Genomic DNA, 16,623 nt, shown 5'->3' on the forward strand with positions numbered 1-16,623 from the left:
GAGTTGTCACCCAATCCATCGTAGATATTTCCGGACAATGTTCTAGGCTCCAGACATTATATCTAAACCCGACACCCGTAGCCCCAAGGTCGCCAGCTAGGAGGGGCGGGTTGAACCAAGGCATGCGCCCATCGCCGAGGCCGAGGAAACGATCGTGACTTTTATTCGCAAGGACCTAGTATTCCCAGTATCCTGCCCCCTAATTCATATGGGAAAACAGCTTTCGTGCCCCCCAGATTTCGTACCCCCAATTTGTATGGGAAAACAGCTTTTGTACCCCCAGATTTCGTGCCCCCCAATTTGTATGGGAAAACAGCTTTTGTACCCCCAGATTTCGTACCCCCCAATTTGTATGGGAAAACAGCTTTTTGTACCCCCCAGATTTCGTGCCCCCCAATTTGTATGGGAAAACAGCTTTTGTACCCCCCAGATTTCGTACCCCCCAATTTGTATAGGAAAATAGCTTTTGTACCCCCAGATTTCGTGCCCCCCCAATTTGTACGGGAAAATAGCTTTCGTGCCCCCCCAGATTTCGTACCCCCCAATTTATACGGGAAAACAGCTTTTGTGCCCCCTAGATTTCGTGCCCCCTAGATCTCCTGCCCCCCGATACCTAATAGTGATGTAGAAGGGTGTCGCTGTTCCGGGCGTCACTGTTCCGGGCGTCACTGTTCCGGGCGTCACTGTTCCTGGGCCGCGGTGGACGGCTCGATAATTACTCAGTAAAGAAACCTAGTAGTGTAGCAGGGCCAGTGCAGCAATCATGATATCACAAGGTCACGTTCATCGACTGCCGTAGCTATAGTTAGAATAGCTCCAATTCACTTTCGATTGAACGCCGCGTTGGCTCAAGTACTTCGCTCTTAGTTTGGTGTACTGGCACTAGTAGTAATTGATGGTCTTGTCTTCCGTGCTGTGTGTTTTCAATAGGACTACCACAAGAGGTCAGCTAGGAGATGCAGCCGGGAGTACTCCTGACAGACCCTGACAGGCTGATTAGAGGATCTTGGACGGCTAGTGGTTCATGTCCCGGTAGTCGCTGCTCATAGCTTTATAGATCTGGGTAGATGGATGGGCCGTCTCCCTGAGCTGTGGTATTGCATAGCTCCAGTTCCCTCATCCAGGGCGATTCCCCATTCCTGCCCTAGTCCAGTTGAGCTTCATCCCGCTGTAGGAAGATAGCTATGTCGTTGTTTGGTTGGTCTGTGTTTGTACTGCGGAATGGTACATCGCGGCCTTATCCAGGAGGTAAAGACGTGCCCGCTATGGTCTACTCTGTAGGCGTTGATCTAGATATTGTCCGTCCCGTCCGCTCTACCCATCGTCAAATATCTAGAACGATCTATTCTCTACCAAGTCTTGAAATCGGGACAACCTGTGGGTGAATCTCTTCAGTAGGTAGGTTTGTCAGGGACATAGCTATATCCGTCGCTAGATATTGTATTTTCATACCCCCAATCTCCTGCCCCCCAAATGTATAGTGTTTTCTGCTTTCCTGCCCCCCCAATCTCCTGCCCCCCAAATGTATGGTATTTTCTGCTTTCCTGCCCCCCCCAATCTCCTGCCCCCAATATGTATGGGAAATGCGATCTCCTGCCCCCTAATTCTCCTGCCCCCCTCATCTTCGGCAATCTGGTCATGCCAAAATAGCATGGACCGCAGGCCCAGCAATCACAAGTCCACTGGAGCTCTGGTGATGCCTATCGCTTTGAATAGGTTCGCATACAAATAGGGGGGCAGGAAATTGGGGGTAGGAAACTGGATTTTACATACAAATGGGGGGGGCAGGAGAATCGAAGATCTTAGTCTTCTAGTTCATTACGGTATTATGCTCGACCGGAGAGCTGTGACAGATGGACCAGTGCAATTCTAGGCATGTGATACCGAGCATATCTATTCATACAGATAGAGGCCGACAGCTTGAGCTAGGTCTTTGCCTATGTGTCAGCGTGAGTATCATACCGAACTGCTTGTTTCCAGGGAAACTATTGAGATCACGACTTGTCCCAAATTCCCGTCTCATCCAAGATGGCGATGGTGCCGTGTCAGTCAGGAATTACGAGGTAGCAGGAGCCGGAATGGCCCAGGGTCTCGGCCAATTGAGCCCTCGATTACGATGATGCACGTTTACGACCGACGGAAGTCGTCCAAAATGGACGTATCCTCTGGCTTCAAAGGTCCACAGCTAAGGTATTAGGAACTACAAGCACAACTTCGGTTCACATGGGTACAAGGGAAGACAGTCACATTCAACGTCAAGGTCATATCAGCAAGCAACACCAGTCAAATTAGACTACCTATTTGCGACCCGAGAGGGCTGCATCAAGTTGCTGAAAAGAAGAGCCGCCCGGTGCTAGGCTAGCTCAATGGTGCTTGTGCCTTGTGAATAAAGCAGCGACCTCCTGTGGTAGGTTGTCCGAGATCTGAAAAGATGCTCAGGGGCTTACCAGCCCTCGGGCTTGGGCTACTGGAACCCGTCATAGCTCGAATGAGTCTCGTCGTCCCAAGAAAACGACTGTTGGCGGCACCGGGAAGTGCTCGGCCAGACGCTGCTTCCATTCCAGCAGCAGGTTATTGGCGTCTGCGAGCGTCTTGAAGTCGACATCGCTCGACTGCACCTGCCGCATGGCCTCTTCGACCACGCTCATACGATCGACGATGGTGTCGACGTAAGGCGCGGCCCGGGAACCAGACTTGATGAAATGATCCAGGAATTGGACCGTATTCTTCTTGGCGGCCCGGATGGTGGAGACGAGGCTGTGAATCCAAGCCAGCGCATTCTCGTGCACCAAACCGCGGGTTACGCGGAGGCGGTCCTCGCGTTCGAGGGCGTGCACCTGAGGGTGACCGTTCTCGATGAAGGAGGCAAGCTCCTTGCCTCGATTCTCCCAGCCCTGAGTCTCGGCGACGCTCTGGCTGATAATGCGCAGTGCGTCGGCATCGAGATGCTTCTCCTGCGCCAGGATCATCTTGGTGAAATCCTGCTCTGCCATGTTGGCGCCACTCTTCTCGCCGTATACGAGGTTTTGCATGGCCTCAGCAATACGGCCGGTGACGTCGCCACGTGGGCGCGCAAAGCGCTGGCGCATTCGCCGCTCAAGGTAAGCCAGCAGGTTGGTATCCTGCTCCAGGACGTTGACCCACCAGTCCTCGAGCCAGTCGATGGGGTCGCGAGCGCGCGAAATGACTCGCTCGTCGTTGGCGTCGACGCCCGGAGCCAGACCGAAGACGATCATGTGGGCCTTCTGGTCACCATGAAAGCAGGTCAGAGTGAACTCTGGACCGAAAATGGCGGCGGCCTCGACCATGGTCTTCTTGAGATCGCCCCTGGGGCCCAGGCACAGCTCGGGCTGGCGCGCATTGGGCAGGGGGAAGGCGAGCGGCTCGCAGCCTACAGCCGGCACCATGGGCTCAGGGCGGACTCTCTGGGAGAGAGTCGCGCGCTCCTGGACCGAAGTGCAATCTGAAGAGGAGCCCACCTGTGTTCTTGGGCCGGATATATGCCGCTCGGCCTTGACTTGCGCATACCAATAGCAAGCGTACTGCTCACAGAAGGGGGCGCCAAAGACAGCCGGCTTTTCACCCTGGAAAGGGAACGGTGTCTGCTCTTGTTCGACTGGGAGACGGCGGTCAGCTTAATTGGCTTCACAGAGTGAGAAGGGGGATACTTACAGAGTTCATGCCAAGTGGCCCTGGCGACGCTCCAGCGAAAGAAGTCTGCGGAGACGCAAGGCTGCGAGCTGCGCCGGTAGAAGCCTTCGAGGACGGGTGCCTCAACCCTCTCTATGAGGGTTTGCAGTGTCGGTAGCGTTCCCGGCCATTTGGCCAGGAAGTGTGCTTTGACGCCGTCGTACCACTTGATGGCAAGCGGCGACATGGCCGTCGTCATCTTATCCGCGTAGACCATTCTCGATCGTATCTCTAGTTTTGTGCGGATGGCGAACTTGAGATGTTTTGGGTTGGATCGGATGGGCTGTGTTGCTGATGGATGAAGAAGGAAAGGAATTTGAGAGCTGAATTAGATTCTTATAAGCTAAAACTACAGGGCCTACAGGTGCTAAGTTTTCTGCCTAACTTGATGGTCTCTGCAGGTCGAGTTCACTAAATTTTACTGTCACTTATAGAGTCAATGATACCCAAGGCTGCTGTTTTTCCGTAGATTTGGGGCAAAAACAGGTATTGCATTTCTTTGATTTGGCCAGCTTGCAATGAGTGTGACGAATAAACCTCGGGGACTTAGTAGATCATTTGAAGACTGCCGATATATATGGCTACAGGTGTTTGGTGCAAGATGCTTGGAGGGCATGCCTTGTAAGTGGAAGAGAACAAAGAAATCCGGCACTTGTGGCCTGCTATATTAGGACTGCCACAAGCTGCAACAAGGTTATTTGGTGTGGATTTGTTGTCACTCAGGCACTTATCAAGCTGAGGACTCACCGTCTAGAGTCATCGGTTGCTTGCTTGACGACTAGCAAAGTATCTGTCAACAACACAAGCATTCTATTGTGGTCAGTCAGCCTGTCCGCCCACTTCCCGTTTCTGGAGCCTGACCAACTCCGGCAACTTGAGCAAGGATCAAAGCACATATACTGCACGACCAGCACAACGGCCTGATCCAATATCCCGACTACATAGACGTCACCTCACCGCCTCTCATCGACACCCTCATCGCTTACCTCATTACTGACCCTGACTCATCGACGCCTCCCTACCTCACCACCCTCATCGACGCACCACAGACATCGCCGCCTTTCTCGCCAATTGCCTCCCTCCAAGACGCCGTCATCGCCGCCATCGCAGTCGACAACCTCATCGACAACCTTGATAACCTTTGACACCATCCCTAGCCAACGCTTCCCTCTGATCGAACTCATTACCGACCCCCTCTTCGCCGACAACTCATCACTGAACACACTACCCACTCCCTCCATCATCTCTGATCACTCCCTACCCGATGCATCCGTTATTGCCGACCTTACCGACCTCGTCCTGCCGATTTAATAGCAATCTATTCCCTTCATATACCTACAACACTCAACACCATAGTAGAAGGTTGACAAGATTGGGAAGTCACAGGGAAGCCGTTGTTGTTCATCCTAAAGGTAGTGAGTCCTACTTGACGCATAAGCGACTTCATCTACGAGCAGTCAAGACTACCATGTCACATAATCAAATACCATAGGTGGCAGTACAGATTATATTAGGTTAACAATGTAATCCTATACTATTCAAACTCAAGGCGAATCATCCACGGAGATGTACCGCAGAAGGTGCTCGCCTCGAACGATGATGGCTCTGTTCCACTCGGTCATGAACCAGAAGTAGTCCCCGTCGACCGCAAGGGTGAACGACAGGTTCGGACTGCCACCAGCACTCTCGGAAGAGCGGAAGACATAATGTTCGGTGTCAACCATCTCTCCTCGTGCGGAATGGATGAGCCGCACGGTACGTGTGTCTAGATCAAAGGACCATACGTGGTCCTGCGCGGCACTGAGCAGGCCGATGCGGCCGCTCGTGAATAAAGGCCCCTCGTAGTCGGGCAGCTCGCCTTCTGCGTCTCGGCTGTCAGCGAACCGTCTCAGCAAGGTGGCTCCGTTGTCGTCGGCAAGCGCCGACTCTATGTCCTTCATGCAAGCAAAGGACTGCTCGACGAGGAGCGTGTGCGGGCGAGCAGCTGCACGACTCTTGGGCTAGGCCAGCGCCTCTGCAGCAGGTGCAGCAGCTGGCGAAGACCCAGGTTGAAGAGCTGGCTCTCCCTGGAGTGACGGAACGGGCTGTGCTCAGCCTCGAAGCTGTCGATAGCCTGTTCGACTGCATCGACCACCAGCGCGGCCGGAAGCGCAGGGGCGTGTGCGAGCACGTCGGTCAGGTGGCGCAGTATGCCAGACGACTCACGACTGAACTGCTCCTGGGCCGTCGCGGCGTAGAACCGCAGCACCAGTCTTAGCAGACTGCGAGGTAGCTCGGGGAGCGGGGCCAGGTTCTCGCCGTACCAAGCCGGCAGCAAGGTCCATGGCCGCTCGTCCGCTGAGCCACCTGCGATCCACTCGACAGACGCAATGGTGCTGACCCAGGATTGCATAACGGCAGTATAACCGGCTTCAGAGAGGTCGAAGCCCACGTACCCGGCGAAGAACGCTGCCAGGCCGTTGTGGTGGGCTTCTATATCCCCGTTCACCTTGTCGAGCTCTTTCTCGCGGCTCGAGGTTTTGGTTTGCTCGGCTGTCAGTTGCTCGTCTCGCCAACGACGTTCATTGTCGAAGGCGGAGATCACTGCCTCGCGCCGGCTCAAATCGCCCCGGGCTTCATCGAGCTGTTTATTGGCCTCGTCCACGGCTGCCTTGGACTTCGTGAGCTCGGTCTGTGAAGTGACCAGTTCTCCCTGCTTGGCAGCAAGTGCGGTCTTGGTGGTACGAAGCTCGACTATCGTACTGTCAAACGTTTCGTTAGCTTCACTGGCCGTCTCGTTAATGAGAGCTATCTGTCGTTCCGCACCCTGCAGTTGGCTGTGAGCAGTGCTCGCGTCTGCTTTTGCTACGACCAACTGCGCTCGGGTTTCTGACAGGTCATGTTGAGTAGTAGACAGCTGTAATTTGACAGTGTCCAACTCCACGACCAGATCTGCCTTCTCCTGGCATGCTCGCATTCGGGTATCCAGGGCCTTGGTAAGCTCGTCGGACTTGGTCTGTAGCTGCGTCTCGGCATCGGCCAACTGCTGCTTGAGCCTGTTGACCTCCTCCGTGTGACGTGTCTGGGCCGTCCCTGCCTCGTAGTTGAGGAGAGCTTCCCTGTGCTCGTCAGAGATGCCGCGAACGCGGTCGAGAGAATCCTCTCGGCCGAGGATGTGGAACAAGAGCTGGTCAAATTGCGCTTGCCTGAGGCGGCTGGCGTGTGCCTTGAGATCGACCGCTTTGATCTTGTTGTCTTGGTCAATGAGCTTGGCAGCGCTGGCCTTCAAAGCGGACGCTTTTCGGTCTGCTTTGTCGGCGCCGTCTGCCAGCTTTTCCAGCAAGTCACGCTGTTTCTCGGCAACGCATTTGGCGTTTTCCAGAGGAACGCTGGCGTTCGGCATCTGTTGCAGAGCATCTTTCAAGTCGGCTTTGCCGGCTTGGACGAGCGTTTTGCGCTGTTGCAGATCCATCGTAGCAGCTGATGAGATTGCGAGCTTGCGAGATGAACGTGGTGAAAAACACTTGCGGAGTGGATGGGAGGTGAGAGACGTAGCTTTCTGACAAGTGATCGGCCCACAGTACTCTAAAGTTGAAATTCGTTTCACTGTGCTCCTTACAATGTTGGAATATATTCTTTCCCCCTTCTCGTGGCATTGCAATTTACATCGTATTCACTCTTACAATGGTGAATCGGTTCCTTTCATAGCTAGGTATGGTTATCATCATCAGGTTTCACTTTTCATGCAGTCGTGATAGTCCACCAGCAAAATGTATCGATTACCGGGTGTTATGTATTATGTCCTATTTCCCTTGCCCTCCCCTCCCCAATCACTCATCCTCGCTTGTATCGAGCAAGGCAAGCAGGGGGTCGTCCAACAGCTCGTACAGCTCTTCGAGGCCCGCTCCGGCTTCCTCCAAGCCTTGCTCCCCCTGGACGATAGCCTTCTCGCATTCGAGAACGGCGGCAGACTCGGCGTTGCGCTTCTGCTCGACCGCCTCCATGGTGTCCCGGATGTCTTGGTCCGAGACGGCAAAGATCTCGTCGAGCACCTCTTGAAGCTGCACGTGGGGACTTCTCGCCACGGAATGCTTCATATTATCGAGGTACCAGTCCCGCCTGATGACGTCTAGGTACGTTCTCTCGAACATGACGTCGTCCGGGGGCCGGTTGTTCTTCTTGGCGCCGGGCTGATGGATGTTGAGTCCCGCCGCGCACACCAGGGAGCTTCCGATCAGGGTGCCGAGGATCTCGCCCTGGTTGATGTGGGCCACCTTCCAGGCCTTGGTAAAGGGCACAAAGACCTCCAGCGGGGTTAGACCCATGTACTGAATAATGGACATGATCAGCCAGTAAACGCGATCTGCGTTACGAAGGCACATAACCGCTGGGCGGTAGTCCTGCTTGCGATTCTGCAGGTCATTGCTGCTGCCTATTACAAGCGGTGACTGGATCTGGGGCAGGTCCGAATCCCCCGGCCATCAAGAGGCGACTATTGAACCCGCGTATTACAGCGTGTATGTTCTTGGTCATGTCTTTGCCGCGGGAGAAACGTGGGCGGTGCAGGTCTTGCGACTCGTCCTCTACTGCTTCTTCGCTACCACTTTCCAAGCCGGGAGCACTTTCGTCCTCGTCTTCAAGGTTTACTGCTCTCTCCGAGGGAGGAGTTTCGGGTATAAAAGGCATATACTGCTTATCGATGTCCATAGAGACCCTGAGCTGATCGCGCTGCTGATCGTCTAGCTGCATGGGTTCATGAACATCTTCGCTACCATGAGCTTCCCGGGCTTCACAGCTAGCAGCGTAGCCTTTGAGGAGTTCCAGTAAAGTTCGGATCTCTGCGGGCGTGAGAAACTTGCCTTCGCGCCCCCTTATGGCGATGCCCACTGCATAAACTCCAGGGCCGTACTCGTTATAGACATTCTGCCAGTTGGACGAATCCTCATCGTGGAAATCGTAGGCGATAGTGCCCATGCAGACTGAACGCAACACGAATGGATGGACGCTGTGAAGTAGCCCCATCATTGAATCATCCACTAACCCGTCAACACCGCTTCGGACTGCTGCAAGCATGGTTTCGAGGCGGGTATCATCTTGGCTGTTGTGTAGGTCTTCTGCCATGCGTTTGACAATTTCCCAGATGTCCAGGTAGGACTTCTCGGGGTCGTCGATAGCCCCGACCAGCTGAATAGCTAGATCTGAGAGCATTGGCATGATACCCTATCTCACAGGCTGGATCAAAGCAGCACTCATTTTTTCTGATGTGTTTTATCGGTTTGTGAAAAAATGGCGATGTTGGCTGTTTTGAAGGTGAGATGAGAGTGGGGAGGAAGAGGAGGAATCATCGATGGGGTCAAACAAGATCATATCAGTATTCTTCCAAGGTGGGCCTGAATTTCTACTGGTTCATTGGTCGATCCATTTACAGATTAGCAATGGAATTGGTTTCCATTGAGGCGGCAAGGCCTACGAAGTACCTCTTGCTAAATGATCTCAAGTCTTTGCTTGGCTGGTCCTATTATTCATAGCGATGGGTACTAAAGCTGTCCCCGACCAGGGGAAAAAAGCACCCCATTTACCTAATGATAAGAAGCAGGATCAATTCCACTTTGTGAATAGAGTAGTTGTGGTTCATAGCAGGAATAAACAAGCCTTACAGTGAGTGGTCTGAGGGTAACTTATTTGATAACATATTAATCTATTCCGCCATGGCGTTTCCTGCATGATGCACAACACGTAGAGAATAGCCCTAGAGTAAGGGAATGAGTGATATCTTACACTCGGAATAATAGACCTATCTGAGCCTGATGAAGACCTAATGTGGAGCTTTCATATGCTGTATGATACAGCCCTGATTAATGGTTCGATACAATGCGAACGCTTAAAAACGAACAACCCTCTTGCTTTTGAAGAATACATCCAAACGCCTTGCGAGAATAAAACCAAGCCAGTCACTGAGGGAAGCGAGATGAGCGCCTAAGCTGCTCATCCGCGACCCATCCACACGGCTGGGGAATACGCATACGCCCAAACATCATCTCGGCCGGCATATCGGAGCCTACTAGCCCTACTGGCTGTTGCGGCGCCAGTGCATCATGCACCCAGCCCTGCGTGCCCGAAACCGCCATCGGGGGCATCGGTGGCGGCGGCGGCGGTACCATAGCTGCCAACCCGCCCCCTGCCGCCGCGGCTTCGGCGGCCTCTACCCCGCCCATCTCCATCATCATGGGCGCCACGTGGTTTCCGCTGCCCAGAGCTAGACTGCCGACGTTGAGGCGGAAGGGCTGCGCGCTCTCGTAGTCCCAGTCGAGGCGCTCGATCATTTGGGTGGCCTCGTGACGAGTGGGATCGGTGGATCCTCCCGTCCATCGACGCGTGAGCACAGTCTCCTCGGCCAGCTTGCGGAACGAATGGTTGCCGAAGGGGTTGCAGAGCATCCCCAAGAGCGCGGCGCTGATCTTGGCGCGGTCCGGGTCCGCTTGGGGCGGGATGGTGAGGAGGTAGCGGGCCTGCGACGCCGGCGACAGGGGATGCTCGGCCTCGGGGAGGTTGACAAGTTCCGCGGTCGTGCCATCGGGGTTGACACCGGGCGCGGTCTGCTCCAGGAGCCGGTGAATGGCCGACAGCTCGCGGTTGAACTGCGCCGCAACGGGGTCGAGCGTGCCGCAAAACTCGAGTACGCGCAGGCAGTGCTTTGCTTTCATCAGATCCTCCTCCCATTGGCCTATCACGAAGTTGTGGACCTGCTTTTGTGCGACCGCATGCAGGAGTATGACACAGGAAGTGTACGATTGGAAACTGAAGCAGTGTTAGTGGATGGTAGTCCTCTGAGCGTTTGGAGTCAGATAGGGGGAGTGGTGTTGGGTTAGTAGCTCGACATTGAACCGAAGAAAAGACAAGCTCGTACATGATCAACCAACAGCGCTTGAAAACCCCATTGTCGTCAAGAAGCAGCCGTAATATCCTGGCCGATGTCGCAGCTGCCACTACCGCCTGTTCGCAATGGTCCAGCAGCAACGCCATTTCATCTTCCGGGAAGGGGATGCGCCGTGATTGCTGTCTGGGTTCCGAGATTTGAGCAGCGATGCGTCGATAGCACAGCATCATGCCGCCCAGGTACAGCAGATGAACGTGGAAGCCAGAACGCCGAATGCTTGCACTGTGTTCCGAGTCCATCAGGTTCTCCAGACGCATCTGCCAAGGCAGCCGGCGATACCAAGTCTGAAGGTCGTCCATGATAGTCCGAATCGAGCGAGATGTAAGTTCTTTGAAGGCCAAATGCATCCGCATCACCTTTGCTTTGAGCAAGGCAATCTTTGCCATTTCGTTTTGGACGACTGTCGATAGAAGTTAGCATCACCGCGCTCTATCGTGGACTGAAGGGCTGTACGTACTTTCAACAAGGTCCGTGGAGGTGTTGATCTCGAGATCGGGGAGCTTTCGCTAATCAGCTGTGATGCCCGTCAAGTATTTGGAGTGCTTACCTGGGTTTCGAGCGGCACGCTATCATTTCCCGGCACGTAGCCTAAAGAAGCAGATAGCCAGCTACAAGCCAATGTCAGTAGTATTCGGGTTACCAAGGCACCAACTGTGCTTACCTTGAAAAGAAGATCAAAGTCCGCCACGCTTTGCGGCCTTCAGCCCATCGTTCTTCTGTAAACACTCCTTGTGGGGGCTTTTTGGATTCGAGTCTATATCGTCTGCAAGTACCAAGGCCAATCTCTAGAGCCCAATTAGAAAGACTGGTGACACTGCGTGAGAGCGGTTTCTCTTACCGACATATGCAACAGCTACTGTCGTCTTATCCATGATATTGTACAAGCAAAACAGAGTCGTGATCTTGATGGCGTCAAGGGGCCGCCACTGGATCACAGCCTCGAGATGGTGCCTGGCAACATCATAAAAGGTATGTTGGGCCTCGAGGTCGATGACCTCGTGTTCGTACTGCGCGCCGATGGCAGCGACCGTCATCAGGCAGCAGACGTCCGACTTGTACTCCAAACTGCCATTGTTGGGCGTGTGGAAGGTAGTCTGGAAGCATTGGTTGATCTGGTCCTTGGAGAAGACGTGGAACAGCTTGCCGCTGCAGCTGAAGAAAGTCTCGACGAAACGTCGCGTAAGGTCGGGCGGGGGCAGCCAGAGCAGGACGTGACGCCAAGGGGAGTCAAGCGTTGCCGCATTGGCAGGCGGTGAGATTTGAGAAAATGGTTGGTGAGGTGCATTCGTGGTCTGGGTGGGCGTTGCATATGCCATGATATCCTGCGAGGTGATGCTTTCAGGGGAGATGGAAGAGGGCGGATTGGACGAACCACTTGCGGTATCGGCCGCCGCCTCCTTGGCAGCTTCCACAAGCTTCGGGACCGAGTCGAGTCGACCGCGACTCTTTCGCCAGCTCTGTAAGAGCTTGCCGGCTTGTGCTGTGGGCAAATCCCTGAGGCTATCGACGAACTTCTCCAAAGCGTTCAGGCGAGACTTTCGAGACTCTCTCTCGTCAGCGATGTAGCCACATGTCCTGCGCTTGCTGGTGCAATGTCTACATTTGGGTCTCCCGCCATCGCACTGCACGTCTCTCCCGTCAGCAAGTGTATCGTCTTGGTTGTGCTGGGTGATTGGCTTGGGTTGTCTGACCTTGATCTTCAATCGCCGACAGTCGTGGCAGGCCTCGACGGTGTGGCGCTTGCTGGGATCGTGACCTCTTGGTTCGGACCCATTCTCGTTTGCCGGACGGGCGGGCTGTATTTGACGGAAGCTCCGCATGATGTCGCGTGAAGACCCCTTTCTAGTAAAAAGGGTTTGTCGCAATTGCGAAGATCATTGATTTAGTCAATTGGTTGCTGAGATAGTGCACATTAGCCTCGCCACTTGGAAGGAGTCCACTACTTTCTTTTTGCGGGCGTTGTGGTGGCAATCCGCACTCAACTAATCACGCCGATTTCTCTGGCAGTTAGGAGGAAAAGTTGAACGAAGCGCTGAATGTCAAATGAAAGAATACGTCATTGCGTACCTCGAGGATAAACCAATTGATTCCGGCGAGGAATGGAAGTATCTTGCGCCGTAACGCCGACCTGGTTGACTTGTTTTGTGATATGTTACCAATGTCGTTCTGGGTTGGAGCCGATCTTGGGAAAGAATACCACGTTTGCCGATCGCATGGAGGGCAGGACGGCTGAGGGGAACCATGTCTGCGGAGGCCATCGGTCAAGAATGAAAGCGACCCTGCCTGCCTGTGTACCATACAATGTCCAGGACTCGTCTCGAGGTGGCTAGCCTTGCGAATGTGGTCACAAAACGCTCGAGTGGTATGACAGATATGTATCGTGAACCTATGGGGATTCGTGGCGTCTGCAGCAACCCGGCATTGCGGACATGTCAGCGGCTTGATTGCAGGGTCCAGTGGGGAATTAAATGGACGATTGCCAACAAGCTAGGATTTCTTTTGAATTTCAGCTACGACTCGCACCCCATAATTGGGCTGGATTAGAAATGGGCAGTCGGAGTGGCAGTTGTACTTATCCAGTGCACAACGATAAGATACTTCAATAGGTCTCGGAGCTCGGCAGCTTGGGATGACACACGCCCGTTAGCTGCTTGGCCCGCAACCTATCCGCGGCAGGGTCGTGTGTGTCTTGGCCAACCACAGCATGACCAGGAACTGTTTTTGTGAGGCGTGGAGGGTCAGCCGGGTCGCGCATTCGAAAGCAGAACGTCAATTTAAACGTCGACTCTGAGACTAGACGAAAACCGTCTCATCCGACCGACACCATGACGGGGCTTGTTGGACGCCGTGGCGAATCACAGAGCAGCGGTAATTTGCAACTGCCAAGCACACGAGCGACTTCCACTCATGGAGGTTCGATGTCGATGACATGAATGTCTGCGTGTTCGACCGTTAGATTTGTACTCAGTTCATTAAATTGGTAGCAAATTAGATGAGGATGGCGTTGCTGCAAGCCCGTTCCTAGATCTCACTATGGTCAGGCACTAGGCACCTTGCACCAGGGGCGTTGCTAGGTGTTTGACCAGAGGCCAGCTGCCCGACATGGCCATCACAGTCAGTGAACTTGCATGACGCGCAGAATAGAGTCTGCGGCAGACGTCATGCATGTCCCAAAAGGAAGCACCCGCCTGACAGTTTGATGTCTTGTCGGGTGCAGCCCTAACAGCGGAACGTCCCGTGGTGTTCTTCCGAGGCCATAGCCTAGCAGCTAAGCGATTCCCGAGCCACATGACGAAGCCTAAGCGGTTGGCATTGTGCGCTGGAGGATTTGATAACATTGGGCATGATTGCAGAAGCAAAAGCAACTTGTCCATCCTCAGAATCCGCATTTAATGAAGAAAAAAACGAAAAAGCATGGTCGCACAGCCAGTTTCCCAGGTCATGCCGGAAGTGAGACATTGCCAATCTAACGGAGGGAAAGCTCAACGTCTGCACACATGAACTATTGCGGTAAATGTGTTGTCAGTCTTCTATGGTGGCAAATATGTTCCTGCCAGAAGCCTTCGATGCCGTCGCTCAATATGCGACATGCCATTACTCCGTTTCGCAGTCCACCTCTGAGAACATGAATGCGATGTTTTCCGCAGTGAGTTCTCCTCATCGGCGATACAAAAGGTTAGATGGCTTACTTGACTCAAGCGTGCTCTTCAGATTGGAGAGGTGCCTGACTAGCTGCTATGGGGTAGCAGGTAGCCTGTCACCCAGCATCCCTCTCCACTGAACGACGGCTGGGGCGGTGCCGTCTGCAACGAACACATACATCGAACCTACAAGTCGCTATGGATCAACAAGTCGTCTAGTATTAAAATATTCAACTTGACAACACTCTTACTTCAAGATTACTTCTCAAGTTCAAAGCAGCACGATGATGAGGATACATAATCGTGGGGGCGGAGAATCTGGGGAAAGAGTGGATAGTGGGGAAGGGGACGGTTTCCCCGCCGTCGCTCGCTGTAGGTCATGCCGAGTGAGCCTAGGGCCTCAGAGCTTCGGAATGCGTGAAACTGTTCCGGTTATGTGCCACGAGGCGTGTCGTGTCGTCCGAGAATGACAGGAACATGACAAGCAGCGGACAACACATCAAACCGCAGGTCACGTCTTTTGTTCGCGCTCTCACCGAGAAACCAACCGCCCACCTTTGAAACCCATTGAGACAGCCGATCGCTTTTTATCTGCCGCCGCACCTATCGCCATGCCTCCAAAGCTTGATGCTGCAGTGATTGCGAGACATGCGTCACCCGACGACTGCTGGGTCGTCGTAAACGGCAAAGTTTACGATTTGACCAAGTTCGCGCCAGAACACCCTGGTGGCGCCGATAGTGAGTTTTCTTTTTCTTCAGCACCTGGGCAAGCCTCGTCAGCAAGCCTGCCCGAGTGTCACCATTACACCCGCACTTGGTTGATCTGAATCCCACAAAAGTCGTCTACACGTGGGCCGGCAAAGACGCGTCCGAAATCTACAACGAGTTCCACACCCCACAGCGTATAGAACGCGAGCTTTCCGCCTCCGAGAAGCTTGGTGAGCTGGACGAATCCACCATAACTGAGACATGGCGGCAGCAGGCCTCGGCGCCCCCCAATGCTGCCACGGCTGCCACGCAGGAGCAGAGGAGACTTCCGCCGTTAGATGCGATTATCAATTTGCGCGACTTCGAGGAGGCCTTCGCCACGCACGGTTCCGCCAAGTCCAACGCCTACATCACCGGCGCCTCCAACGACCTGCTCACCCTCCGCGCCAATGCCCGCGACTGGCAGCGTCTGTGGTTCCGCCCCCCGCATCCTCCGCAACGTCGGCCACGCGAAGACCGAGTGCACCATGCTGGGCCAGCCCGTCGCCATGCCCGTGTGGATCGCGCCCATGGGCGTTGCCAAGACGGGCGGGCCCGACGCCGAAGGAGCCCTGGCGCGCGGGGCTGCCGCTGCGGGCATCGTGCACTGCGTGTCGACGGTCGCGTCGCTGACGCTCGAGGAGGTGGTAGGGTCGGTACCCGCCGACAAGCAGCAACACCCGTTCTGGTTCCAGCTGTACGTCAACCACCAGCGCCCCAAGACGGAGGCAGTCCTGCATAGGTTGGAGGCGCTGCCCCAGGTCAAGGCCGTGCTCGTCACCGTCGATCTCCCCGTCATCTCGAAGCGCGAGGCTGACGAACGCGTCCGCGCCTTGGACCTGGGACCCGTGCTCGTGGACGGGAAGCCGGCGGTGGGGCCCAAGGATAACAAATCCTCCGGGCTGGCTAAGAGCACGGGGAACTTCATCGACTCGAGCATGACGTGGGAGGATCTACCGTGGATCCGTCGGTGCACCAAGCTTCCCATCGTCCTCAAGGGGGTCCAGTCGGCGGCCGACGCGCGGAAGGCGCTGCAGATGGGATGCGCCGGTATTGTGGTCTCGAACCACGGCGGGCGTGCCCTGGACAACGCCCCGTCTTCCATACTTGTCCTCCTCGAGCTCCGTCGGGACTGCCCCGAGGTCTTTGAGAAAATGGAGGTCTACGTCGACGGGGGCATCAGGAGGGGATCGGACGTATTGAAAGCGTTGTGTCTTGGTGCCAGAGGTGTGGGCATCGGCCGACCTTTCCAATGTGCGATTGCCTACGGCACGGAAGGTGTCGAGCATTGTGCCAGCAGTAAGTTTCAACCTGTGCACCAAGAGTTTGCCCCTTACCAGCAACTAACGCGTTTGCCTTTTAGTCGTAAAGGACGAGCTGGAGACAGCCATGCGCTTGTGCGGCATTACGGACCTTGCCCAGGTCAGGGGCGACATGAGCTGGCTCAACACTTCGGAACTGGACAGACTTCTCCCACCGACGGAAGAACGGTATCCTCCTTTGCGATCGGCCTGGGGACGATTGTGGTCCAAATTGTAGCTGGAAGTTTTCAATGGCTCTACCACTACGGAGGAAATGCACATCTCAATTGGAATCTTGTACATGACAGTTGGATCTTTATATTATTCT

The 16,623-nt window shown here is 54.5% G+C and overlaps 6 protein-coding genes across 6 annotated transcripts; 2 read left to right on the forward strand and 4 right to left on the reverse strand.

Moving 5' to 3' along the window:
- Window positions 1–2,477: 2,477 nt before the first annotated feature.
- Window positions 2,478–3,907, reverse strand: PG998_008510 (uncharacterized protein; the record flags this gene model as incomplete). The annotated part of the gene is made up of 2 exons (XM_066875326.1): window positions 2,478–3,616; window positions 3,673–3,907. The coding sequence occupies 2 exons, from the start codon at window positions 3,905–3,907 to the stop codon at window positions 2,478–2,480; spliced, it is 1,374 nt and encodes a 457-aa protein (XP_066731271.1).
- Window positions 3,908–4,291: 384 nt separating this feature from the next.
- On the forward strand, window positions 4,292–4,835 carry PG998_008511 (uncharacterized protein; the record flags this gene model as incomplete). The annotated part of the gene is made up of 3 exons (XM_066875327.1): window positions 4,292–4,311; window positions 4,362–4,508; window positions 4,574–4,835. 3 exons carry the CDS (start codon window positions 4,292–4,294, stop codon window positions 4,833–4,835), a joined length of 429 nt encoding a protein of 142 aa, XP_066731272.1.
- Window positions 4,836–5,234: 399 nt separating this feature from the next.
- On the reverse strand, window positions 5,235–7,141 carry PG998_008512 (uncharacterized protein; the record flags this gene model as incomplete). Its single annotated transcript, XM_066875328.1, has 2 exons — window positions 5,235–5,674; window positions 5,734–7,141. The coding sequence occupies 2 exons, from the start codon at window positions 7,139–7,141 to the stop codon at window positions 5,235–5,237; spliced, it is 1,848 nt and encodes a 615-aa protein (XP_066731273.1).
- A 358-nt stretch (window positions 7,142–7,499) lies between these two features.
- PG998_008513 (uncharacterized protein) lies at window positions 7,500–8,883 on the reverse strand (the record flags this gene model as incomplete). The annotated part of the gene is made up of 2 exons (XM_066875329.1): window positions 7,500–8,117; window positions 8,182–8,883. The coding sequence occupies 2 exons, from the start codon at window positions 8,881–8,883 to the stop codon at window positions 7,500–7,502; spliced, it is 1,320 nt and encodes a 439-aa protein (XP_066731274.1).
- Window positions 8,884–9,620: 737 nt separating this feature from the next.
- PG998_008514 (uncharacterized protein) lies at window positions 9,621–12,426 on the reverse strand (the record flags this gene model as incomplete). Its single annotated transcript, XM_066875330.1, has 6 exons — window positions 9,621–10,467; window positions 10,577–11,006; window positions 11,064–11,106; window positions 11,154–11,214; window positions 11,268–11,391; window positions 11,445–12,426. The coding sequence occupies 6 exons, from the start codon at window positions 12,424–12,426 to the stop codon at window positions 9,621–9,623; spliced, it is 2,487 nt and encodes an 828-aa protein (XP_066731275.1).
- Window positions 12,427–14,858: 2,432 nt separating this feature from the next.
- PG998_008515 (L-lactate dehydrogenase (cytochrome)) lies at window positions 14,859–16,533 on the forward strand (the record flags this gene model as incomplete). The annotated part of the gene is made up of 4 exons (XM_066875331.1): window positions 14,859–14,985; window positions 15,087–15,351; window positions 15,422–16,293; window positions 16,358–16,533. 4 exons carry the CDS (start codon window positions 14,859–14,861, stop codon window positions 16,531–16,533), a joined length of 1,440 nt encoding a protein of 479 aa, XP_066731276.1.
- Window positions 16,534–16,623: the final 90 nt, after the last annotated feature.

This window comes from Apiospora kogelbergensis (genome assembly GCF_038363985.1).
Source record: "Apiospora kogelbergensis strain CBS 113332 chromosome Unknown utg000005l_segment0_segment0, whole genome shotgun sequence".
NCBI classification, from domain to species: Eukaryota; Fungi; Ascomycota; class Sordariomycetes; order Amphisphaeriales; family Apiosporaceae; genus Apiospora; species Apiospora kogelbergensis.